At 46.0% G+C, this 27602-nt stretch overlaps 1 protein-coding gene across 3 annotated transcripts in view; it reads right to left on the bottom strand.

Annotated features, from left to right (window-relative positions):
• The window catches only part of PTPRM (protein tyrosine phosphatase receptor type M), a 759871-nt gene that overhangs the window by 14464 nt on the left and 717805 nt on the right, over nt 1–27602 (bottom strand). For 2 of the 3 annotated variants that reach the window (XM_060119603.1, XM_060119605.1), the window contains 9 exons: nt 20599–20715; nt 19840–19890; nt 15615–15769; nt 15029–15164; nt 13120–13269; nt 12238–12411; nt 11115–11246; nt 6989–7114; nt 2621–2784 (listed from right to left, as the gene is read on the bottom strand). In XM_060119603.1, the coding sequence (XP_059975586.1) occupies nt 2621–2784; nt 6989–7114; nt 11115–11246; nt 12238–12411; nt 13120–13269; nt 15029–15164; nt 15615–15769; nt 19840–19890; nt 20599–20715 (1205 nt within the window). The remainder of the gene's footprint in view (nt 1–2620; nt 2785–6988; nt 7115–11114; nt 11247–12237; nt 12412–13119; nt 13270–15028; nt 15165–15614; nt 15770–19839; nt 19891–20598; nt 20716–27602) is intronic. The other variant, XM_060119604.1, reaches the window with a different exon arrangement.

Genomic DNA, 27602 nt, shown 5'->3' on the forward strand with positions numbered 1-27602 from the left:
CGTGTTGGTCTACAATCCACCTGGAGATGCTTTCTGTGTGTAGCATGAGAAGGGACACCACTGCCCTGCAGTAGGTGTGTGCTGTGGGACCTTGTCGTGAATCAGGAGACCCCGAGGTGTGGCTCCGTTCCTGGACATTCTCTTATGCTCCCTTAGTTTGTGTTTTATCTTTGCACTGAAGCCTCACTGCTTTTCCCCCATCGGCTTTTCACCTAACGCTTTCAGCAGCTGTCGACGACCACTGTCTACTTCCATTACTTTCATCAAGGGTTGAAAGATGGCGATATCTTAATTCTCTCCATTCTGTCTGGTTTTACTAGCTGGAAGACATGTGTAAAGAAAAAGAATCCCGTTTGCTTAGTGCGAGCCATAATGCGGCTCAAGGAACCATCTAATTCACCGCCCTGGAGGGCGTCTCGGGCAGGGACGCTCTGCCCAATGCCAGTAGGTGGCGCTGCGCTTTGCTGAATACGAAGATCTCTCCTTAGAGATGGAAAGCAGGTTGCCTTTGAGGGTCAAAGCATCCTTTCCTGGCATGAACTGTTGAATACCAATTGAACCAAACTTTGTTCCCACAACTAAAAAACCTTAGTTAAGATTTTTAAATCTCAACAACGATCAGCATCCTCAGCAGGCCTGGGTCTCATACCCACCGTAATGCTGAGAGAGGACGAGGCAGCCCCACAGGAACAGCAGCGACTTTTGGTGGGAACGGTGGTTCCAAAGAAAAGTCCAGGGGGGTGGGGGCTGGGCCGGTCGGAGGGCAGAAGCAGCAGGTGCCCACCACGTCCACTGGAGTTAAAGAACGGCCTGCTGTCTTAGCCACCGTGTGGGGTGGTGATGTAATGGTTTAGTTCCGGGGTCGCAGCTGTGCCTTGGGAGAGCGTGGCTATGAAGTGCAGTGATTCAAGGGGTCTTTGTGGCTTCCCCTCAGGCCTGTCCTGTGCCTCAGCTCCCCTCCTGGGATGTAGCCCTTTGGGTTACAGCACTGGCCCTTGTTAGGAAGCTACTAGGAAGCGTGGCATTCCTAGTCCAGACGCTGGTGGAGTCCAGACGCAGAAATCGGTAACTGCAAACTATTTTTAGTTATCTCCAAAAAACCTAATGGATTGAATACAAACTCTAACCAAAATGTCAGTTTTCCTTGCTGGGCTTGTATGAACTCACACAGGTGACCCTCTGATTGTATTCTGATCAGAAGTTATATCTGGGCGTAGAGAAATAAAAACGGGGACGTGAGCTGTTAATCGATCCTTTTGGACATTTTCTCGGTGGAGATGTTTTTAATGGACTGGGTCCCTGAGAAGGAAGGCAAGGTTTTGGGGGTGGGGCCTCTGACGGAGGGCAGGGATGAGTCCGTTCATACAATTCTTCCCGAGGGCACAGCAGTTTCCTGCAGGACAAGACACTGCCACGTTCAGTGCCGAAAGGGGCTCCCAGGGAGGCTCCCAGACTCCGGGGTGGGGGTGGGGTTTGGGGTACGGGGGCTGCATTGCAGGAGATACAGCACCGAGTGGACGGTAACGCAGCCCTTAACCTCGCCTGTCGATTTCACAAGGGTCGGTCTGCCCGGAGTAGAGCTTTATCGTCCTTTCAGTCGGGAGAGACCTCACTGCGCGCTTCTAATGACACTCCACCGAAAGGAGACGTCAGCTGATACTTTCAGTTTCCACAAATTCTCTACCCATCTCCCCTGACTGCAGGGCTTTCTAATCGCCGGCTCCATTAAGCCAGCTCCAGCTGGCTGATTAGCTGCTACCATCACCTATGAGAAAATGCAGGTGAAAGTGCTTTGAAAAGCACGGAGACTCGAGCCAGTGGCTCTCAACCTTGGGGGCACTCTGAAACAATCCGGGTCCTCGAACCCCCAGAGATTTTGATTTAGGTGGTTTTGCTGTGGCCTGGGCATAGTGGTTTTTTTTTGTTTTTTTGTTTTTTTAAAGCTCCCCAAATGTGCAGCCAAGGTCGGAAAACATTATTCTGTAGCCAAGTTCTCCCGTTTTAGCACCTGCTAAAACTGCCAGCCAGGAGACCAGTTTGGAGACACTGACTGTAAGCAAATCTTCCCGATATATATATATCCCCAGGCAAACAAAATGAGACAAAACAAAACTCTCTTAAAAACCACAGAGAAGAAGGAGACGGTTCCTATGAAACCTCTGACATGAAATCCAATAGAATTACCAACTAGTGAGCTGGTAAACCAGCTTTTCCATATCAGGGAGGGTGCCCGGATTGTGGCCTTTGCTGACATCGGTGATGTAATACCCCCACCACCGATGATTTCAAGTTACCAACAGTTTAACAACCAGCTCAGAAAATTCCCCAAAGCTCAACAATGGGCTCTCAAGAGCTGGTAGGAGCTCACTGAACCCACCCAGGTATTGTTTTTTTTTGGGGGGGGGGGTTTGGCTCCCAACCACAAGGTCAGGGCTCATTTTATAGCAGTGACACCCCATTCAAATGTAAAACGTACATGATCTTGTTTTCTGCAAAGCAAACCAAACACTTAATGAGCAGACTGATGCGCTTTCACTCAGACCTGCTTATTTCTTTTCCATTTACAGTGAAATGAGAGGCAGTGAAGCAGGGCGTCAGCCCAGTGGATCTGAGCACTTACAGGCAGTGCACAACCGTGCGGCCTTCCCCACCGTTGTATTCCTCTTGCCACTTGTCCACCTGGCGGATGAGCTTCAAGAAGGAGCGCTTGGACACGGGTGTGTCCCTGTACATGGGCCAGCCCAGGAACTGGAACTGCTGCACCATCCGGTACCCGTCCTGGGGCTGCAGAGAGTCAGGCAACAAGCGGGGAGTGGAGAGAAAGCAGACGTTATTCCCGGGGCTGAACTCCAGCAGGTTGATCCCACCTACTCATCCCAGTGGGCACGAGGGAAGGAGGGGCCTGCCTGTAAATAATGAAGGAAACGTCTACTGGCCCAAAGAGTTAGGAGTTTCAATCTGGAGCCATTATAAGAAAACCATGTGATGCTAAAAACTCTCCAGAAAGTAGGCATACAGGGAACCTCCCTCAACATAATAAAGGCCATATATGACAAACCCACAGACAACATCATTCTCAATGGTGAAGAACTGAAAGCATTTCCTCTAAGATCAGGAACAAGACAGGGTTGCTCACTCTCACCACTATTATTCAACATAGTTTTGGAAGTTTTAGCCACAGCAATCAGAGAAGAAAAAAGTAATAAAAAGAATCCAAATTGGAAAAGAAGTAAAGCTGTCACTGTTTGCAGATGACATGATACTATATATAGAGAATCCTAAAGATGCTACCAGAAAACTATTAGAGCTAATCAATGAATTTGGTAGAGTAGCAGGACACAAAATTAATGCACAGAAGTCTCTTGCATTCCTATACACTAACAACAAAAAATCTGAAAGAGAAGTTAAGGAAACACTCCCATTTACCACTGCAACAAAAAGAATAAAATACCTAGGAATAAACCTACCTAAGGAGACAAAAGACCTGTATGCAGAAAACTATAAGACACTGATGAAAGAAATTAAAGATAATACCAACAGATGGAGAGATATACCATGTTCTTGGATTGGAAGAATCAACATTGTGAAAATGACTGTACTACCCAAAGCAATCTACAGATTCAGTGCAATCCCTATCAAACTACCAATGGCATTTTTTACAGAATTAGAACAAAAAATTTCACAATTTGTATGGAAACACAAAAGACCCCGAATAGCCAAAGCAATCTTAAGAAAGAAAAACAGAGCTGGAGGAATCAGGCTCCCAGACTTCAGACTATACTACAGTAATCCAAACAGTATGGTACTAGTGCAAAAACAGAAATATAGATCAATGGAACAGGAGAGAAAGCCCAGAGATAAACCCATACACCTATGGTCACCTTATCTTTGAGAAAGGAAGCAAGAGTATACAATAGAGAAAAGACAGCCTCTACAATAAGTGGTGCTGGGAAAACTGGACAGATACATGTAAAAGAATGAAATTAGAACACTTCCTAACACTATACACAAAAATAAACTCAAAATGGATTAAAGACCTAAATGTAAGGCCAGACACTATAAAACTCTTAGAGGAAAACATAAGCAGAACACTCTATGACATAAATCACAGCAAGATCCTTTTTGACCCACCTCCTAGAGAAATGGAAAGAAAAACAAAAATAAACAAATGGGACCTAATGAAACTTCAAAGCTTTTGCACAGCAAAGGAAACCATAAAAAAGACAAAAAGACAACCCTCAGAATGGGAAAAAATATTTGCAAATGAAGAAACTGACCAAGGATTAATCTCCTAAATATACAAGCAGCTCATGCAGCTCAATATTAAAAAACAAACAACGCAATCCAAAAATGGGCAGAAGACCTAAATAGACATTTCTCCAAGGAAGATATACAGATTGCCAACAAACACATGAAAAGATGCTCAATATCACTAATCATTAGAGAAATGCAAATCAAAACCACAATGAGGTATCACCTCACACCGGTCGGAATGGCCATCATAAAAAAATCTACAAACAATAAGTGCTGGAGAGGGTGTGGAGAAAAGGGAAACCTCTTAAACTGCCGGTGGGGATGTAAATTGATAGAGTCACTATGGAGACCAGTATGGAGGTTCCTTAAAAAACTAAAAATAGAACTACCATATGACCTAGCAATCCCACTGCTGGGCATATACCCTGAGAAAACTATAATTTAAAAAGAGTCATGTACCAAAATGTTCTTTGCAGCTCTATTTACAACAGGCAGGATGTGGAAGCAGCCTAAGTGTCCATCAACAGATGAATGGATAAAGAACATGTGGCACATATATACAATGGAATATTACTCAGCCATAAAAAGAAACGAAATTGAGTTACTTGTAGTGAGGTGGATGGACCTAGAGTCTGTCATACAGAGTGAAGTAAGTCAGAAGGAGAAAAACAAATACCATATGCTAACACATATATATGGAATCTAAAAAAAAAAAAAAAAGGTTCTGATGAACCTAAGGGCAGGACAGGAATAAAGACGCAGATGTAGAGAATGGACTTGAGGACATGGGGAGGGGGAAGGGTAAGCTGGGACAAATGAGAGAGTAGCATTGACATATATACACTACCAAATGTAATATAGATAGCTAGTGGGAAGCTGCTGCATAGCACAGGGAGGTCAGCTCAGTGCTTTGCGACCACCTAGAGGGGTGGGGTAGGGAGGGTGGGAGGGAGACGCGAGAGGGAGGGGATATGGGGATATACATATAGCTGATTAACTTTGTTATACAGCAGAAACTAACACACCATTGTAAAGCAATTATACTCCAATAAAGATGTTAAAAAAAATCCATGTGTTTCCAGTGACAGGCCAGACCAATAAAAGCAAGCAGAATGCTATTGCTTTGCAAAAGGACCCCCTCACTCTGGTTGGGCCTTTGCTTACACAGTTTTGTGAAAAATAGCGCAAACCTGAGCACTGACCACAGTGGGCAGCAAGTGGTAAAAAGGCTTGACTTTAATTACAGGTAAATTAAAGGTAAAGGATAAATTAAGACCTGGCAATGTTTGTGATCTCAGGGAGACACAGAATACACCCTGTTTCCTGGGAGTAGAATATGGTTCTGCTTGTTGGTGTGACTCTTGCTAAGATATCAATAGTTAATTAATCTTTCATCATAATTAAATGGAATTGCAGGATTCAGGAAGTAACCTGGCCATGGCTAAACCTCTCGGGCTAACTCCTCCGTGGCTGTCGGCAGCACCCAACACAGGGCATCTCACTCTCCCCTTCCCCTCCTGGCTGCTCCTCCCCCTTCACTGCTCTCTCCTCTCCGCCCTGGCCCGCCTCCTCCCAGACCTCTTGCTGATGGAGGCCCCATGCTCAGTTCTCGGGTCCCTTTCTCTTCTCTCTCTCGATGGTTTCATTCAGTCTCATGGCTTTAAATCTTCCATTAAGTCCTCAATTTGTGTCTCCAGTTCAGACCTCTCTCCTGAATTGCACCCTCACAGACTCGAGGGCCTACTTGATATTCCCACGTAGGCGTCTAATAGTCATCTTCAATCCAGTATGTTCCCCCCTGAACGGACCCTCTGTCCATGCGTTCCCCCACCCCTAACAATCCCGTTACCCGCACAGCCTTTCCTAACCTGGTTAATGTCTGCTCCATCTAGCTCTCAGGACCCAAATCCTGAGAACCACCTCGACTCCCTGGGATCCAAACTATCGGCCAATCCGATCGGCCCTGCCGTCAAAATACATCAGAGTGTCTGCACCTCCCACACCTCCCCCTGCTGCCACTCCGTCCTGCTTTGTCCCTTCTCGCCTGGATTATTATAACAGCCTCCTGATGCGTCTCTTACTGTCTTTTCTCAACACAGAAGCCAGAGTGAGCCTTTTAAATGGTAGGTTATAGCTCACAACACTTCTACTCAAAACCCTGTAACGGCTCCTTCTTTCCTTCACAACAAAAGCCCCAGTCCTGGCAGCGGCCTGCAAGGTCCTACGTGATCTCTGTCCCCTCGACCCCTCGGACTTCGGCCCCAGCAGCTACTCTCACCCTCGCTTCCTGGGCTGCAGCCACATCAGCCTCCTTACTGTTCCGGGAATTCACCAGACAAGGCCTTGCCTCAGGGCCTTTGCACTAACTGTCACTTCTGCCTGCAAAGCTGCCTGCACAAGAGCACATGGCTGCCCCTTCACTCCAGGTGGGCCTTTGCTCACACGGCACATCTGCTCTCCCTCTGGTCCAGGCCCCGGCACCTTCTGCCTCCCCACTTTTCTTTCCTACAGCACCCGCCGCTTGCTAACAGATCTTGTAGGATATGTGTCGTCTCTATCCTCTCCTGTCTGGCTCCTCCCTTTAGAACGTAAGCTCCATAAGGTCAGTGAGTTCACAAACTCCTTGAAGGGACTCCAAGCTCCCAGAACAGTGACTGACACAGACACTCTACCCATTCAATGAGTGGGAGAATCACGAAACCACAACACCAGCCATGGTGGCTGCGGATCTTACTCGGGCTGCGTTGTAAATTCGGAATATCCTGCTGATGATGTCTTCTTCCAGGTCAGCAGAAACAAATTCCACCTGGATGGGGCCGTGTCTGTGGACTCCATTCTCTGGCCAGTACTGCGGACACAACTGAGTTCAGAACACAGAGACACGATGTTAATGATAAAAATACATTTACCGCTCACAGTTTGGATACGGTCACTAACAGCATCAGGACCAAACGCCCTCCATTCACTTCCTTTCCTTTCTTTTCTCTCTTTTCCTTCCAGCAAGTCGACTTGAGGACTTTCTTGTTGACTGAGCCCTTAAATCCACCTGTCCGTCTAGTACTTTTTTCTCCATTTTCTCCGAAAGCATCTTTAAGCCACGAGGAATTCTGCTTCCCAAGGAGGTCATGTGGGTGCTATTGAACACATGCCGTAAGATCCCTGTTGCTGCTGAAAGGAACTCTTCCCAGACCCTGGGGAGATGCCACGAGCTGCCACTATAAGACCTAAGACACTTGAGATGTAGACATACCTGTTAACACCCAAATCTCCATCCTCCCATCTGGGCTTGCCTTGCAGTTTGTAGTCATTTTTTTTTTTTTTTTTTTTTTTTTTTGCGGTATGTGGGCCTCTCACTGTTGTGGCCTCTCCCGTTGCGGAGCACAGGCTCCGGACGCGCAGGCTCAGAGGCCATGGCTCACGGGCCCAGCCGCTCCGTGGCATGTGGGATCCTCCCGGACTGGGGCACGAACCCGTGTCCCCTGCATCGGCAGGAGGACTCTCAACCACTGCGCCACCAGGGAAGCCCTGTAGTCACTTTTAAGAACAGGGCTGTTTTGTGACAAGATACTGGTAACAGTGTTGGGTTGCATTTTCATGCTCTGGTCCAAACCCTCCCAGCTCACATCTAGGAAACCTGGTGTAATAAGAGTAACTGCTCTGCTGTTTTTACCTGGAGGTGGCTTTAATTAAAGATACAATTTCCTAGAGTCTCAAACTCCAGGTATTGGTGATACTGGGAAACTAGGACTTTTGCAAGAATGATGCACGTGAGATGAGGGTGGAGGGCGGGGTGCTGGGCCGGGTGGCTGACGAGGGAGGGGCTTTCACTTCCTGCTGCCCCACGGAAACACTGAACTGGGAGACAGGTGAGAAACCCCCCTGATGTGTTCTCCCAAACCTGTTCGAGAGCCTGAAGACCTTAATTAAGGCATTTAAAGTCTGCAATGAAACTTCTTTGGGGACTTGGTATGCAGTGATGTTTTGGGAGCAGCATTTAACATTCTTCTTTCTGATTTACCTGAGGGACAAATGGCTGGGGGGAGGGGCAAGAGGGAACTACTTCATTATTCTACGATCTGTTTGTTTTTGGGCCAAGAGCAGATGAAGAACATCTCATTTTAAGCAGAATGATGTACCACGAAGAGAGAACCTACTGCTTGAAATTCCTTTTACTGATGACTTTTATTTTCCAAAGGATCTGAAATCCCATCATCTAAAGTTACAACAGCTGATTTACATCCAAGATTGTAAGATAGTTTTCAAGTGGGTCAACCGAAGCCATCTCCGTCCCTCTATTACAGAAGTTAAAAGTTTGGATTTCATGATCAAGAATGAAAGTAGAGTAACTAAGTGTCCTTTTAAGCTAAGTCTAGAGTATTTTAGAAATTACATTTATTATTTAAAAATAATGCTTCCACGAAATTTCTCCTTCTTCACCAGTGCTTCCTGGTGACGTTATAAAACTGCCTTGTCAAAAGATAGCCTGCTGAAGTTTTATCTTCTTTTTGATACCCGAGGGTGCCCACCGTTAAAATTAACAGGTGTATGATGGGAAGCTGAGCTGGTCATGAAAGCTCGAACACGCACATTTGAACCGTTCTGCCCGTTTTCTCCTGACTGAGCCAGCTTTGCTCTCTGTTCGCTTTCTCAGTTCAGGCCCTGATCTAAAGCTTGTCACTTACACCAGAGAAACAGGAACGGCCCGGGCTGGCGCTTGGCTCCTGGCACATGGCATTCTGCATTCTGCCCAAGGAAACCATGTGGAAAACGGCTTAAATAGTGCATAACATGTCCATGAACCAGACCTATAAATACTTAAAGGAGTTGAGGGCTATTCTTGTGCAATTGCAAAGACTTTCGGTTCAAATGCTCCGTTTAGTGTTCTCTAAAAGGCTGAATCCCAGGAGCAACTTTTCTCTGACTCTCAGCACTGGCTCTGTCTGCTGAATGGAAGGAACTGGGGCTTCTCTGTCTCTCCTGCGGGGTCTGAGTCCAGACAGTTTGGGGTTAGCATGCGGCTTTAGAATTCAAACACTGTCGTTCAAAAAGAACACGTGAAAATCACTGATGTCTGGTTCACTAATGATTAAAAAAACAGTGTATCACTACATTTCGGGATTCACATTAGGGGAAAAACAACGATTCTGAAGAGGGAACCATCGCTTATCCTCTGTCTATGACTAAGGGCTCTTGAATGTGTGAACTTTAACCCATGGCATTGTGAGTTAGAAAATCAGGATCCTTGGTCCTATTTCCGGTTGTGTCTTTGAAGTCCCCCCGGCTGTGGTGTCTGCTTGTCTTTATCAATGGTTGCCATCTATCCTTGGGAGAAGAATCACTGGGGAAGACTCCTGAAATATTTAAGGTTCTTAAGTAAAAAGGACTAGATGAGGGCAAGGACTATCATTACTATTTCATTAACTAGTCTTCAGGCTTGGGCCATAACAAGATAATGTAGTGCCTCAAACATAATTAAAAACATTACAGAATCGAAGTGAAGGTCCATAGAATTCATGGCAGATTGATGACAATCAAATGGATTTTAGGAAGGAAAAATCTCGTCCAGTTTGGATGCTGCAATACTTCAGACTTTTTTTTTTTTTTAAAGGATTTGTGTCTATGAGATAGAAAATTAATTCAGTTCCAGAGCAAGTTTATTCTTACAACACGCCAAGTTCAAACTACTTAACAAGGGCCTCTGTCATAGCAGGTCAGCCCTCGATTGGAATAGCCGGGCCCTAAGGCAATACATCCAGCTCCCAGGGCCCCTGTGCTCACGCTGTCCTGACAAGTCCCTTAAAAAAATGCTTCTCACTCCATTACTAACACTGAGTCACCACCACCCAGTTCTCTGCCTTTTTATGTTTAAGAAGAAGAGCTATAAAAAAGCCCCAATGATCATTCTGACTTTTTCTTATCTTCAAGTCCCAGTTTTATTTCTTTTTAATGTCTTTACTGAAGAGTTGACAAAGTAATTGCTGTCCCTTAGAATGGCTTGTCGGCCTGCACTGCCACCCCCTCCATGACGACTGCCACCTGAGGGCTCCAAGTGGGCCACACCAGGAGGCGCACAGATGCTCCCAGATGGGGTCTGGGACTGTGTCAGAGGCTGACGGCTTTTCTTCACAGTCCTGGTCTGCTTGCTCTGCGACCTTCAGGCTCCGGTTCAGCTCTGACTCTGCCCGTTACCTTGTATCTCCCTCTGGTCACTATTTCTTTCCCTTTTTTTAAAAAAAATTTAATTTATTTTATTTATTTATTTTTGGCTGCGTTGGGTCTTCATTGCTGCGCGCTGGCTTTCTCTAGTTGCGGTGAGCAGGGGTTACTCTTCGTTGAGGTGTGCAGGCTTCTCACTGCGGTGGCTTCTCTTGTTGTGGAGCACGGGCTCCAGGCACGCAGGCTTCAGTAATTGTGGCTCATGGGCTCAGTAGTTGTGGCTCGCGGGCTCTAGAGTGCAGGTTCGGTAGTTGTGGCACACGGGCTTAGTTGCTCTGCGGCATGTGGGATCTTCCCGGACCAAGGTTTAAACCCATGTCTCCTGCATTGGCAGGCGGATTCTTAACCACCGCGCCACCAGGGAAGCCCATCTGGTCACTATTTCTATCCCTCGGTAACAGCCCAGTTTCTGACCCTGTCTCACCCTGTCACTCCCACCATGTCTTTTGGTTTCAGACTATTTTCTGCGCCCACCCCTAATCCCGTCTGGTTTTTAACACAGGTTTTTAGCATCTCCGGTTCTCCATCCTTGCCTGGCGTTTGTGACCTGCCACCGGGGGACTGAACTTCTCCATGTGCAAACAAAGCAAACACAGATTTGACCCTGGGCATGGGCGCTGATGGCCATAAATTTCGAGTCTCACCTGGGCCGGATCCACATCATTCAGCATAACTACAGACGTGCAGTGATAATCCAGGACCAGCCTCCAGAAGTCTTTCACTGTGTTTGGCAAAGGATGCTGGGTGACTATAAAAGCCGAGGGCTGTTTATAGCTCTGCAAACACAAACAAGAAAGATCCAAATATACCCAGGAAAATGTAACAGGAGGAAGCGAAGTTATTTTGTACACATGGGAGTTTGTGACATAAAACACTGAATGTATTTAACAATTGTTGAATTCTATCACCATTGTCAATGCCAAAACAGACCAAATATAGACTCATTTGCAGAATAATAATGATAAAATAATCTCACTTTGATACTAAGAAAACTTAATAAGTATTTCATAATTTTTTTGGTATTTCTGGTAGAAAGGCAATGTTGGCCCTACACATAACTATTTTAATGGAGAAAATTTAACTTTACTTTAAAATACGCATAATTAAAATAGTTCTGTTTTTCCTAAAATCTGTTCGCTTGTCATTTAAATGTGTGATGGTGTTACTTATTCCTGCCATCAAAGGACACACATGCTTTTTACAGCTCTGCAGAGCTTCAAACAAGCTTAAATACGCTTTTACTGATATCACACCAATAGAATTAAAATTTCCATATTAGTACTGAAAATACCCGTTCCCTTTGCCCATCAATTGAACAGCAAATGTTCATTCAGTTAGAAGTAAACAGACTGACAGGAAGTAATGAGTTGTGTACTATCTGTGCTGACAGGCAATTTTCCCCCCATGTTAATTACCGCCCAAATGAGGAGGAATGGGAACTAAAATAATGCTGCAAACCATATTATCCCACTTCGCTGCTTTCGTGACTTAATAGCTGTCTCTTGCTCTCCGGCCAGGAGGTTAAAAATTGAAGTGCTCAGAGAGTAACCGAGACATCTTTCATTTATCAATCGCCTGGACCAGGGGTCTCAGAGAGACTAAGAACATTGGTCCCGACACATAAACAGATACGGAATCTGAAATGCACTTTGTTGAAAATACAGTTTACATCTTTAAAAAAACAAGGGAGAGGAGTCAGGAGAGAACACAGGCAGTGTCCCTGGAGGGCCATCCCCCCACATCCTGCCCAGGGGGCGAGGGGCTCACGTCCATGAGGGCGGCGTTGATGTAGTTGCTGCTCTCGCCATCGAGGGTGATGAGGAAAGGCAGGCAGCGGTCGGGGGGCAGGATGTCCATGCAGCGGTTCTTCTCGTGGTTCCGGGGCAGGAGCGCGATGCTGCAGTCCTCCACGCGCAGGGTCGGTGTCACCATGTTCAGGGTCTAGAGGACACAGGACACACACTTGGGAAGAGAACCCGTCTCAGACCTTGGGAGACCCACGTTTCCTGCGGCTGACGTCCCCCTCCTCCCCGAACCCCACTGACACAGTTGGATTTTTACTTCTCTTTACACTCCTCGGACTTGGTCCACAGACAGCGCCCATCAGACATAAGGACCACTGTGGGTGTGCAGGATTACGTGCCATCGAGTCTGACTAGGGCTGGACATCTGGGTGCTTGGGGGTAAGAGGCTGGTGGAGATCGGCCCAGAGTCAGGTGCATTTAGACCCAACGCGAATATGAGAAACTGCACAAAGAACTCTTGCCCGTCAAGCACCCTGAACGCACCTTGCTCGGTCTGGCTGCACCTGGGTTACACTGTGGGATAGTGTGGTGTCTGCCTGCTAAGGGGGGGCCTGGCTCTGCTAGAGCAGTGGTTCTCAACACGGGGACACTGGCAATGTCTGCACATGATTTGGTTGTCAGAACGATGTGGTGGAGGCCTCTTGGCATCCAGTGGGTAGGGGCCAGGGATGCTGCTAAACATCCTACAGGACAGCCCCCATGGCAATGGATGATCAAGTCCCCAGTGTCAACAGTGCCGAGGCTAAGAAACCCTGTGTTGGCTCAAGGGTTCTGGAGCCAACTCTGAGATTCTTCTTAAGGAGCAAGGTCACAGCTGGCCACCTGTCCCTTTAGCACGACTTACCCGGAATTCCTCTTTAATCTGGCTTGAATTTGTCTGTGGATCCAGCTTGTTCATGTCATAATAGAGAGACCTGACTTGGGAAGCAGGGACCGAGGTGTCCCCACAAAGACAGGCTTCCAGGATGGCATCGTGGATGAACACGTACTGCTCCTGGTGAAGCAGAGGGGACTCGTTAGTAGTAGAGAAACCAAGGTAACCAGAAAGAACTAGAGAAGGAGGGAAGGCAGCCCCACACAGGCAGGAGAACATAACAATGGTCCACCCATCACGCGTGACGACACCCTCCCACCAGAGAGAAAGCAGGGGAGAGGACCTGACCGCTAGGAGGGGCTTATTCCAGGACCAGTAATCCCGTTCCCTAACGGGACGGCGGGCACATTGGTGACTGGCCATGTGCGGCGTACAGTAGAGCGGGAGGAAGAGATAAACAGGGGCTCAATGCAGAAGCCGTAAACAGATCGATGAAAACCACTCAGACACTGATAAATCCCAGAGCAAACACTGTCTTGTGGAAGTGACTGGAGCTACACTGTCTCTGCAATTCTGATCCCATGAGTTTGGAACTCAGTATTTCAGATGAGGAAATAGCAGAATCTTACCTACATATAATGAAAAGAGGAATGTGCTAACCAAATTAATAGTGCAAAGAAGGTCCAGGGAAACTTGACATCACTATGAAAAATCAACAGTTCTGAGCACTTAGAGCTACTTACTTTGAAACAGTAATTAATGCGATGATTACGAAAGTCCTTATGTGTCCAGGGAAGGGCTCTCGTGTGTACGTATAAGCCTGCAGTTTAAAAACCAACCCTCTAATTCTGAATTGGCCCTGGCTTTCCCTACAGTTAATTAGTAAAGTGTTAGCATATTTATTATTGCTCTCCAATTACATGAAATACAAAAGAGGCCCATTACTTTTATTTTAATTTCTATAAATAACTTGAATTCTTAATTCTCGAAAACAGCCCAGTCCTATTAAACAACACCTCAGAAATGGATTGAGTGAGAAAAAGGGGATGTGGTGACATCTGATCAACTGTTAAGTACATTGAAAATACATTATGATCATTATTATCTTTAAATCAAGAACTCTGTTCTAAAGAAAAAAGACCATGGAAGCAGCATTTACAGCTTCTGTTATTCTTCTCTGTTAGTTAAAAAATGAAATTAGGTTTCCCAGTGGCTTTTGTAAACTTTAATGCACAACCTAAATGTAAGGGAGTCTTATTCTACTTCATGAATCATTTTCCAGGTGGTGGGTGTAATGCCTACTTAAAAGGATCAAATAGTAGTAAAAATGTGAATTTCCTAGGAGCAGCATGGAATACCTTTTCTCAAGTACTTAAATTCCTGATACACCTTGAGTTCTAACTTATAGAAGTACTAGTCGGTATAGAGTACTTCCAGAAAATGGGCGAATTCCCATGATACCAGGCCACTGGACAGAATTTTTAAGGACAGTAGGAAGAGAACGAAATGCACAGAGATTACCCTTAAAGGCCACCTGGCAAATGCCTGGCTATTCTCAGGAGTGGTCTCGCTCTGGTTACCAGCTAGTTTAAAAGACACAGTAAAAAGAAATGGTATTGAATCCCCGAATGCTTAAACATAGAGCCTCGACTGGACCCTGGCTGGACACAGAAGTAAGGGGAAAGTTAGGCTCAGGGAGCAGATTCTGTGACCTGGGAGACTCCTGGCCTTTTCTGTGTGTTCATGAAAGAAAAAGAAAAGGAAAGAAGGAGGGAGGGAGGGAAAGAAGGATGGCCAGGTGCTTCACTTTTTCCCCTGGGGGGCTCTGAAGACAGAACTGCTGGCTCTTCTCTCCCCTTGCCCTGGGATGTGGGGTGCAGGGCGGGCACCGGGGTCAGAGCCTGAGGGCGGGCAGGCGGGCGGTCGGGAGCTGCTGTACCTCGGTCTGCACCATGTTCACCCTCCGAGACCGCAGCTCCCGGACGCAGTTGTAGATGTCCACCACCCCTTCCCTCTCGGCCATGTCCAGCATGATGTCGATGACAATGAAACAGCCGGTCCTCCCCGCACCAGCGCTGCGCAGAGAGAGGGCTCAGTCAGTGAAGGAGAAAGGACTCCTGTACTCCTGCTTCCGCGTAGATTTTTTTTTTTTTTTGCGGTACGCGGGCCTCTCACTGTTGTGGCCTCTCCCGTTGTGGAGCACAGGCTCCGGACGCACAGGCCCAGCAGCCATGGCTCACGGGCCCAGCTGCTCCGCGGCATGTGGGATCTTCCCGGACCGGGACACGAACCCGTGTCCCCTGCATCGGCAGGCAGACTCTCAACCACTGCGCCACCAGGGAAGCCCCGCTTAGATTTTTATTGCGGTGAGACCCACATAACATGCAATGACCATCGTAAAGTGCACAACTCAGTGGCACCTGGCGCCTTCACATCCACCCAGTTTCCAAACACTTCCATCACCCCAAGGAGACCTGCACCCACTGCTCCCTGTGCTTCCTTTTGGAGCCTCGGGCCCCCCTCACCTGCAGTGCACCACCAACGGGCCTGCGTTGGGCGGGCTCTTGGATTTCACCTGCCGGACGAATCCTAGCAGCCCGGTGGCGTGGTAGGGGACGCCGTGGTCCGGCCAGCCCGTGAAGTGAAACTGTCTGATCTCGCGTATTTCATGAACACCTCGCTGCCAGGGGTCGGTCAGCACAGCGCAGGAAGAGAACAAAGGAGAACAAACGGTGAGGGGCCAGGAGGGCGCCAAGGACCCCTAAGCAGTCAGGGAGCCCGGGGCTGGGAAAGTGAGCTGCTGGGAAGAGGGTCATTCTTAGGTGCAACACGCGCTTTGAAAGCCTCCTCACAGGGAGGAAGATGTTTGTGGGGGTGAAAGGGGAGGGGATGTTTGGGGAAAACGCTAATTAACAGGTGCAATGGCAGCAAACGGATGTGTCGCTGGGATTCCTTGAGCCTTCTTTCTAAACCTGTTAACAGTTTGTGTGTCACTTAGATCCTACGGTGTGAGAAGCGAGCCCACAGAGGATGCACAGAACGGGGACGGGAGGGAACTAAGGGGTATCTGTGCGCTCAAGACCAGCTGCTGAGATGCAGACCCCTGTTCAGCTCTTCCGTGTTCTGGTGCTGTTTGCACCAGGCACTCGGGCTGTGCACATGCTGAGGATGTGCAGAAAGGCCACGGGAAGAAGGACCACTTTCCAACCAGACAGGCCAGAGAACCACTTTTCACTGGCAACTCGAGTTTGTTAGGTTTCTCTCTTTAACTGGGGTAAACATTTAATCCATTCATCTGATCACCAACAATCAGATGCAAACGCAATGCTTCAGGCCTGACTCCAGGGGCTGGGGCTGCAGAGTTATGGAGATGGTGTCTCCTGTCTTCAGTGGTCAGCCTGTGGGAAACGGGCATGTCAAGGAATATAAACCATGGAAATCCAGAGGTATTTTTGCTGGAATTCTATGTTAGACCAGTAACCTGAAGAGAGAGGGTGGTCCGCCATAGAACCGAAGGGCAGGCACAAGGAAACAGACTTCAAGTGTTTTTAATTTTTTAAAAATTTACTCTTGTTTTGAGAATAACTAAGTTGATTTATATCCATCTTTTTTTTTTTCTTTTTCTAACTATGAGCCTATGTATTAAGACTGTGTTTTAAAACAAGAGTCTACTTTGAAAACAACAATTACTTCCAGAATGAAGGCTGGAGGTAACCTGAGATCAGACTTGACTTTCCCCCTTCTCTCTTTCCAGCACTGTTTCCTGGACACCATTTCTCCATTGGCCCTGGGTTTGGTTTTATTATCTTAACAATAAACACCCAGGAACCTTGTCACTTTCACCAGTAGCCGCTGTTCATGCAGAGGTAGCCAGGAAGAAATCTGGAATTTTTTTTTTTTTTGCGGTACGCGGGCCTCTCACTGCTGTGGCCCCTCCCGTTGCGGAGCACAGGCTCTGGACGCGCAGGTTCAGAAGCCATGGCTCACGGGCCCAGCCGCTCCGCGGCATGTGGCATCTTCCCAGACCGGGGCACGAACCTGTGTCCCCTGCATCGGCAGGCGGACTCTCAACCACTGCGCCACCAGGGAAGCCCAGAAATTCGGAATTTTTATGTTTTATTTTAAAACAATGGTAAGTTTTAAAGTTAAGACTTATTTGCCATCAGGGCATTCATTTGTCTTGGTTTAATAACCCACAAGTGCTGAAGCTTCATTTCTCTTTGAAAATCATGCTATTCTTTAGCGGGGTTGAAGCGTTAAGGAATTAAGCTGTCAGGGATTCACAAAGGAAAATGAACACTGTCATCTGCTAAATATGCTCTGTGACCCCAGAGCAAGATTACTAGGTGGTTAGGAGCCACACTTTCTATCACTGAAACCATGGTAACATTTGGCTAAAGCCTCCATCAGAAGACAAATGGTGAGCCTCTAAACCCCTGAGAGCTCCCCTGGCTTTACACAGGACGACAGGGCAGGGCAGGGGTGGTCCCAGGAAGTGGGAAAGCCTATAATAAAGATTCATTCATTCCAAAGAGGACAAAAGGGCATTTACGTCTCCCATACACTGTTGTTTTTAATTTTAATTTTTTGAGCACTTCCCTTTCTAGCTTTGCTAGATTTCAGATCCAGCATCCCCAGAACCCGAACTCCATCCAACATGGGCTGGGCGCCTAACTGACCTAAGACTCCTTTTCTCAGCAGGGTAAATGTCAGTGTCTGGGATGCAGCAAACCTTTTCCCAAAATAAACCTCCACCCTCTAATGTGTTCACTACTGACAAGATGAGCAATGGAAATGGCTTCTGAGTCACCTCTCACTATTGTTCATGGACATGGCAGTTTCTTCTTTCACTGTTTTGTAATATATATATGGGGGGAAAATCATAGACGTGATCAGTGATCACAGTCCAAATATTTCCCAACTTGATATCAAGTATATTTTTTGTTCATTTTTCATTAACAAGATTTAATGCTAAATAAATGAGTATCATATTATACGTAATATAATAAGTATTGATGCTATATGTTGGGTTGGCCAAAAAGTTCGTTCGGGATTTCCCGTATCATCTTATAGGAAAAACCCGAACGAACTTTTTGTCCAGCCCAGTAAAAGCGAGGTATTCACTTCCTTTTCCTTGTAATAGCTGGGAAGGAAGACCTCACGACAAACAGTAGTGCTTAGCCCAGAGCGGGCACTTGATAAATATGTGTGGATGGATGAATCCCTAGGCACATGCTCTGTCTTGCAGATTCAGGACCATATCCCTGCCTCTCTGAGCCCCAGGCACCTCCTAGGCAGAGAGAACTCGGTGTCCATCGCCAGCTTCCTTTCTGTCAGCTTCGGCAGGGGTACAGTCACCAGACAGCCTAGATCCATAGAAACTTTTCAGCTGTCTTTCTCCTGCCATGATGGGCACTTTGTTATTTAAAAGCTGTTCAGCTTTTGGAGTCACCAGCTACAGGGGAAAGGAAGGATGACCGTCCCATGCAAAACAGGAACTGACCAGTTTCGGGCTACAAACCTGCCTGCTTGTTTGCAGAACGGAGCCCAAACCCATTTTTCACCTTTAGGTCCCCTGATGCGAATACTCTCAAAATAGAATCAGAATTGGAGGACTCTCAAAGTATACACTTCACTTGCCTGTTTTTTTTTTTTTTTAAGTTTCCTTTCTAATGAGGAAGTTTAAAACCTACAAGAAGTGCTCCACAGACGTACTAATGATTTGTTTTCCTTAGAGATTCCAATTGCCCCGTTAGAAAATCCGGCAACATGTCATTTTGATTTCCCCAAACGCTTTAACAAGCTCCTCATCCTTTCCTTCCTCCCACTACCTGTTTGCTGCTTGTCTGAGGACTAAATTACTGGGCATTTCAGAAACATTTCTGTGCAGCTGGGGATGTAGCCGAGAACACTAAGAGGTTAAAAAAAGAGCAAAAAGACAAACAAATCCTTCCTTTAGCCACAGAGATGCATTTTCAGCTTATTAGAGAGCTGACTATTGTTCAAAGAACTCTATGTTTAAGTGATGGCTTTTGGATGCTTTTTTTTGTTTGTTTTAAAGAAGAAAATATTCTGGGTCTTTTATCACTATCTGTTTCAATGCAGTTATTCATGAGTGCTCTTGCCAAGAGCCATATAAAAATCCTCCATATGTTTTTTTTCCCCCCAATCCTGCCTAAGAAGGGAAGAACCCGACATCAAAGTGTGAGGTTCAGAACTTGAAGAATTGAGTCAGCCAGAACTCCACGTTGTTTGAAGTCTCTAAGCCTCCTGCCTGCTTATTAAAAAAGACAGGCTGAGGGGAAAAAAAAAAAGCTAAATAGTTTGAGAAACAGATTAAAATAAATGAAAGTCTCTTCAGCCTTGTGATTGTATGACAAATAGGGATTTGAAAACCAGGAGAGGTGGTTGAAAAAATCAGGGTAAATGAGCCAGTAAGCAAATGCTGCAATTTCCTCATTTGCTAAAACCGGTCTTGTTAATCCAGAAAGTGCATTGAGATGCAGTGAGAAGTAGGGAGGAGGGCTGGGAGCCAACCGCCCTGGTCCACTTACAACTCGGGGCCTGCAAGGGCACCTGCCACTGGTAAATTCATGCCGGCATCACCACATCCAGTGTAAGGCTCAGCCGTGGACAGAAGCCGGGGGACCTCAGAGACAAAACTGTGGGTCCCCTTCTTTGAAGGCAAGGTGAGGACAGGAAAGCAGAGTGTTTGTCAGCCACGTCACCTCCACTACCCCCACAGCCTACCTGTGACATTTCTCTGGATGGACTGCAGTTTGCTTCGCTTCCGGCCCCTCCCTATGTCAGCAGAAAGAGGGGGAGTAAGGAGATTCCCCGTTACGCCCTGTGGAGAAGGCACAGAGCAGCAGCCCCATCCATGCATGTGGGGTGAGGCCGTGGGACAAAGCACAGCACTCAGAAGCCCACGCCCGCAGGGCCCGAGGGCTGAAACCAGCATGGGAGTGAATGGATGGAAGCGCTGGTTCATGCAAGAGCGTCCCGGGTCTCTTTATGTGTGTTTCCAGGTAGAAGCTTCCACCTGGAAAATCCATCAGTCCATATTAAACCATAGGCTGGAAAAGCCTCAAGGAGGTGGAGGGGATCCAGGAGGAGTTAGGACCTGTGTCTCCACACCGATACGAACTCAACACTGGGAAACCCACATGGACATACAGCATGAAGGACATTTATTGAACTGTCTCTGAACAAGGACAGAGAGATGAGCTGAACAATATCAATCAGGTTAAAAAGAAAAAGGAAGTAGACAGCCAGGTGTATCTTTCGGTTTAGTTGCAAAACACAGATTTTCATGAAATGGGAATGATTTGCTTCAAAGACGGAACTGAGCTATTACAGAACCACAGGGCAAGATGCAATCTTGAGAAATCACTGGATAGAGCCTACCTGCATTCAGGTGTGACCACGTATGAATTATCCCAGATAACTTAATGAGGCTGGTATCACTGATGTCTGACCAAAGCTTTTCAAAGAAGTGTGAAAACTTACCTTTTCAACAGCAAATGTTCTTATCACATATTCTGCCAGTAGCTCTGTTTCTATTAGGGTGACTTTAATGTCTTTGTAGATCTCTGTGTCATCTGGCCAGTATTTGCAGCATTTGACCTTTAGAAAACACAAAGGAAATGAAGATTTAGGGTTTTTTTTTTGGAGTTCTCCAAATGATGGGTCACAGTATAATTTATAGGATACAATTTGCACACAAAATCAGAAGTACAGCTTAACTTTATTTTTTTAGATCACCTATATATTTTTTTTCTCTCCCCAGAATAAAACACAATTTGAGTTATGGGAGGAATAAAACCTAGGAAAATGGTCTAAAGTTAACAAATTGTATTTATACTACAAACATCTCAGTTACAGTAACCATTCATTTCCTGTCTATCTCTACTCAGGAATGGCCTGGAAAAATAAACTCTAAAAGTTAGCTTGCAGTATTTTAGCTCCTCTGAACTTTAAATTTCTTCTAGTTTCAGGAACGGATCGAACATTTTTGAGGAGGACTGAGCAGGAAATCAGAGCCAAAAGTAAAGATTAGAGTTTTCGTTTTTGTTTTCCTAAAGAAGGTAGTAGCTATGTGTTTTCCCCAAGTTAGAATTACAGATTCATTTTAGTATAAGTAAATTCAATATACAAAACCTGGTGAACTCCCTATGTTAATGAGCCTAAGATTTCCTCAGTCACCCAGGCACAAAACCTGGCAATCCTTCTCCAAAACCCAACCAACGGCCAAGTCTAAGAAGCTTTTTTTTTTTTTTTTTTTTTTTTGCGGTATGCGGGCCTCTCACTGTTGTGGCCTCCCCCGTTGCGGAGCACAGGCTCCGGACGCGCAGGCTCCGGACGCGCAGGCTCAGCGGCCATGGCTCACGGGCCCAGCCGCTCCGCGGCATATGGGATCCTCCCAGACCGGGGCACGAACCCGTATCCCCTGCATCGGCAGGCGGACTCTCAACCACTTGCGCCACCAGGGAGGCCCTAAGAAGCTTTTGAAATATCTCTCAAGTATGTTTTCCAAATTTTTATTCCCTCCGCCACCATCTTCAGGCTCTGGTAACTTCCTGCATCCCCTCCATCCCAGTAACTGCAAAAACCCTTCCAAGTGCGATCCCAATGGCACTGACTTGCTCTGCTCAATAAACTTCCATTTCCAACCACTGCCCGTGAAATTAAATAGAAATTAACTTTGGCCTGGCAGGTAAAGACCTTTTTTGTATTTGGACACAACTAGCATCTTCATCCTTTTTTTTTTTTTTTTCACTACTCTACTTTCTAGCCACATATATTTTATGTTCAGAGACAAGTGGTTTGCCTGATCCCCAAGCAGACCTCATGGTCCAGACTCCTACACATGCCATTCCTCTGTTCAGGATGTTCTCCTCCCACTCAGATATTTTATCTAGCTGAACATTTTATCCATTCTTCAAAGAATATCGCAAATGCCACACCCCTTCAAAGTCTTTTCTCCATGGATGCTCTCTGTTAGTGCTCTGATAAGATGTGCCAGTTCTGCTAGTATGACACCCTTCTTACACCGCGTTATACCTGCTTATTACCTGCCAGCATGCAAAGGGCTTTCAATTGCTTATTTCTGCACACCCAGCAAATCTGGCTTGTGTCCCATACACAGAAAATATGCAATAGGTACATGTAAAACTGAATTTCATGGAGACAAGCATAGGATCAGCGTAGGAAGGACAATCCCAGGTTGGGAAAATTTACAAAAAGAAATATGGACTGGGGTGGCCTCTCCCAGAACGCCAAACACCTTGGTACACCCATGTTTCTGGTGTGGTGCAGGCTGGTTGTTATCTTAGCTGGTTCCTCATGAAACTTTCTGGCAGCCAATTCAGTGCCGTTCTAGATAAGCCTTATTACCTTTACTTGGGAAGATGTAAGCCAGAAACATCAGGAGTTGGAGATACAGTGCAGCACAAGACAAAGATGGTCCCTGCCCTCATTAAATTTTTAGCTTCCTTAGGGAATCTTTTTTTCCCCCTCATGGGAACATTATCTGTGACTTTATAAAGGATAATCATTTACAAATATTTTGACTTATCCATATTTCAAAGATTTATATCATGGATACCTGTGCCAGATCTAAAATATTCCAGAATAATAGAGATCTATAATTTCTCCAGTTCTTTCCCTAGATGTAAAGTGAGTCTGAGCAGATCATGCATATTTGTGATGTCTAATTTGATAACAACCCTAATTTCACTCATAGAATGTCTAATTACTTTCACAATAGTAATGAACAAAGATGCTTATATGGCACGTACCAAAGTTTCCTCTATTTTAGGGGACTTGCTTTTACCTTTTTGTGACTTCAGTCACGCAAGCAGAGGGTTGTGGATAGATACAAAACTACGAATAGGGTATATACGTGCACTTTTACAATTAAACAATTCTCAGGAATTCCCTGGCGGTCCAGTGGTTAGGATTCCGTGCTTCCACTGCAGGGGGCACGGGGTTCCATCCCTGGTTGGGGAACTAAGATCCCACATGCCACATGGCCAAAAAGAAAAAAAAAAAAAAGAAAAATTAAACAATTCTCAATGGAATGAATACATAAGTCAAAAATCTGTGTATTTCTCCAAAAATTACAAAGTTAACCTACGTTAACTAGGTATACCTTGTCTAATAAAAGTGCCTTATTAGAATGTGACTGCTGTAGGACATAGTGTATAGTCACCTATTCTTCTCTTTTACAGTCTTTACCCTCCCCATCCCCAAAGTTTCAATAACTACGGGTGTGGAGGCTTCAATGCCTGCGAGTCAGGGAAACCAAAAGCCTCTGCAATGTACCAAAGGCTTAGAGCTTCTCTTGGGGACTGTTCTTCCAGTTCCCTTGGGCCAGCTTGGTTCCCAGGGATCTTGACCCTGCCGGGCCCTCCGGCCGGCTCTGCCATCCCCCAACCTCCCGGGTGCAGCTGGGCGCCCCCTGGCGGTGGTGGCAGAAAGGGCCCTCCAGGTGCAGGGGTCGCCAGGGGGTGGCCACATCTAGCTCGCCAGGCTGGCTGCACGTTACTGTGAACTTCGGGGCACCTTGATGTCTCTGTAGCAGTGGTTCTCAAACTTCAGCAGGCATCAGACGATCCTGGAGGCCTGTGACAAGTGCTGGGCCCCACCCTAGAGTTTCTGATCAGTAGGTCTGGATATGTGTGGTTCCAGAATTTGCACTTAAGACAAGCTCCCAGGTGATGCTGCTGGTCTGCGGACCACACTTTGAGAAGTAAGGATGTAGACGACAGCCTGACTACAGAGGCTGGCTCTCTCCTCAAGGCTTCGGTGAGCCTGGGTGAGTCACTCAGGTTTGCTTAATCTCAGGTTCTTCATCTGCGGGGGGTGGTTTTTATTCTATCTCAGAGGGCTCTAAGGTTAAGTCAGGGGTTTCCAAATTTGCACATTAGAATCATTTGGGGGGGGGGTTATTAAATTCCAAAGCCTCGGCCATACTCCAGGCCAATTAAATCATCATTTTTAATGCAAATCAAAACCACAATGAGGTTATCACCTCACACCAGTCACAATGGCCACCATCAAAAAATCTACAAACACCCTGGAGAGGGTGTGGGGAAAAGGGAACCCTCCTACACTGTTGGTGGGAATGTAAACTGGTACAGCCACATGGAGAACAGTACAGAGGTTCCTTAAAAGACTAGAGTTGCCATATGATCCAGCAATCCCACTCCTGGGCATAGATCCAGAGAAAAACATAATTTGAAAAGATACATGCACCCCAATGTTCACTGCAGCACTATCAATAGCCAAGACAAGAAAGCAACCTAAGTGTCCATCGACAGACGAATGGATAAAGAAGATGTGGTACTTATATACAATGGAATATTACTCAGCCATAAAAAGAACAAAATAACACCATTTGCAGTGACATGGATGGACCTAGAGATTGTCATACTGAGTGAAGTCAGACAGAGAAGGACAAATATCATATGATATCACTTATATGTGGAATCTAAAAAATGGTACAAATGAACTTATTTACAAAACAGAAATAGAGTCACAGATATAGAAAACAAACTTATGGTTACCAGGGGGTAAAGCGGGGAGGGATAAATTGGGAGATTGGGATTGACATATACACACTACTATATATAAATAGATAACTAATAAGGACCTACTGTATAGCACAGGAAACACTACTCGATACTCTGTAATGGCTTATATGGGAAAAGAATCTAAAAGAGTGGATATATGTATATGTATAACTGATTCACTTTGCTGTATACCTGAAACTAACACAACATTGTAAATCAATTATACTCCAATAAAAATTAATTTAATAAATCATAATTTCCGGGTAAGACAGAGGCATCCGTAATTTCTTATAGCCCCCAGGCGACTCCAAAGTGCAGATGTGTTTGGGACCCACTGGACTGAGTGATAACACCTGCCCTAGAGCAGGTTCATTGTGAGTATCCCCCCCAACCAATGGAAATTCTTAATTTTATTATGATGATAGTTTTGTGGTGATCTGGACTGGAAGTGACCACAGGCGGTCAGAGGGCACAGATCCCCCTAAATGCCTGAAGAGATGAAGCTGGGTTTCCTGGCGGAGGGAGAGGGGAGAGCAGAGTGTTGAGTGCTGTGCCAGCTCTCTGCTGGGGAAACATAGGCAGAAGCCAAGGAAACTCCGGTGTGTTCTCTGCCCCTCTTTCCTGCACACCTATTCGGGGCACTCGTGGGCAAGTCCACTCTCTCACCAGGGAGGTTTGATTAATGCCCAACAGAAACTAGGAAACGGTGTCCTGACTTGCAGAGGAGAATCACATCTAGTAGAGCCGTGAGGAGCCACAGAGACAGTTTCCAAACAGTTTCCTTTTCCAGATCATCATGAATGCCAGACATAGACTTTCACGCTTGGATTTTGCTTTGGAATCACTGGGTTCTTGCAACTGTGGCCTCACCAGTGGCTGGCCTGAGGGGAGAGCCAGCAGGGGCCAGGGCCGGTCTCCTTCCCCTTCATTCTCGCCCTGGCTTGTGTCTTGAAAGGAGGAAACGGAAGGCCGGCCCAGGGACCAAGAGTGACTCACTCCAGGGGATGAGCTGGATGGTGGTGGGGGGAGAAGCTGTGGACCGGCCCTAAGCACAGGGGTCTTTGGAGGAGGGAGCTCAGGGTCAATTATGCTTCCTTCAGTCTCGCCAGGCCCAGCTTCAGGAACAGATGCCTAATAGGAAGGCTTGAAATGACTTTAGCTGCCTGGCCTCTTGGTGTGAGTGAGGGTATGAGGGGGAGAGGGGCAGGAAGAACAGAAGCACACGCTGAAAGCATCCTTCTTCTGTACACCTGACCACAGACAGCTAGGTTTCCGTGGATGCTCCCGTATCACCAACTCTCTGGTTGGCAGGAGGGCGGCTGGGGTAGAACGTGAAGGTCTGCTTCTGTGCTCTGTGCCTGGGCCCAAGGACTCACTTTGCTAAGAAGCCCATGATCATGCAGGGTTAAGCAATTAAATGTCAGCCCTTCAACTGAGGGGACCACTGCACCATCTAATAGACACAACCGACAAGGAGGTGGAAGGCAGGAAAAAGCCAAAGGCACTGGAACAAGTTGTGGCTTGTCACGGGGTTTTCAGCAGGCTCTTTCTTTTTCTGAAAGGAGACATCCGAAGAGACAGTGACCACAGTGCTATTAATAGCTGAGTGCGGCTTTGCTGGAGCCGCTGGTTGGCAAGAGCAAAAACACTGCTGGGAAGCACCGTGACCATAAAGGGTCCCAGCCAAGAGCAGCTGCTAACGAGGCTTCCAAGAGAACAGATCTATTGCATACATTTTTTTTTTTTTAACAGAACTCTCACAGCAATGAACACATTCACTCATTTAAATATCCTGAAAATGCGGATTGCTTTGGTCCCAGTGTGATGAAGTAAGATGGATGTGCGCTGGCTTTTATCTTGTTAACTTGTGGTGTTACAGCCAGTGACGTGTATCCTCTGAGCTTCAGTGTTCTCGTGCATAATATGGGATAATGGCACTGATTTTTTTTTAAGGGAGATTTTGAAGAGTAAGTGACACAATCTATATAAAAGTTCTGCATAAGTAACTGGCTCATTGTAGGGTCCTAGCTCCTCCCTTCCAAACCTGCTTCATCTGAGCCCTGGGGCCTCCTTTGGGCAATATCCTTGAAGGCTGTTTCAAAACTGGCACGAAATCAGGAACTGCTGGAGGTCTGGATAGTGTGAATTTGGAGGAACCACTTCATGGCACCAGCAAATTCCTCTTTCTCACCTTCAGGCTCCTGCCTAAAGTTCCCCCCACAGGGCTTCTGGTTTTCTATCTGGTCTTCCAATAGCATGTATTAATTAATGGACACATAATACTTATAATATGCACAAGGTCACATCCATATCCGTAACGTTTGTTTTTATCCGCTGTAAAGAAACATGTGGCCTGAAGCCTCCTGTGGAATTCTAAGTGTCATCTTGCAGAACCCCCGAGAAATGTCTTGCTGCTTTTCTCTCTGACCGCACATGGATGACAAGGGTCCTACCCAGCTAGGTCACAGAGCATCAGCCCTTTGAAGAAATACGTTTACCCAGGCTGCTTGTTCCCCACCTTATTCAATAGACTGGCCTTGACTTTTAGCCATTCCCCAAATTTAAGTCGTCCTGCTAATAGAGGGAGATTTGCCACCATTGAGGACAATGAAAATGTGTGTCACGCAGTCTAAAGATGATTCTGAAAGAAGACATTCAGAAATCTTTTGAGCAATGAAAACATTATGACAACATATATATTATATATACATATTATATATACACATTATAATATTATATACAATATACATATATGTGTATATATATCATATATTATATATAACATATATAATATACACATACACGTGTATACATAATACATACATACACACCTATATATTATATATACATATACATATATACATATATATATATATATATATATATATATATATATATATATATACATACATACACATCTCCTGAGGTCCATCAGAG

Source organism: Mesoplodon densirostris, chromosome 15 (assembly GCF_025265405.1).
Source record: "Mesoplodon densirostris isolate mMesDen1 chromosome 15, mMesDen1 primary haplotype, whole genome shotgun sequence".
Classification (NCBI taxonomy): Eukaryota; Metazoa; Chordata; class Mammalia; order Artiodactyla; family Ziphiidae; genus Mesoplodon; species Mesoplodon densirostris.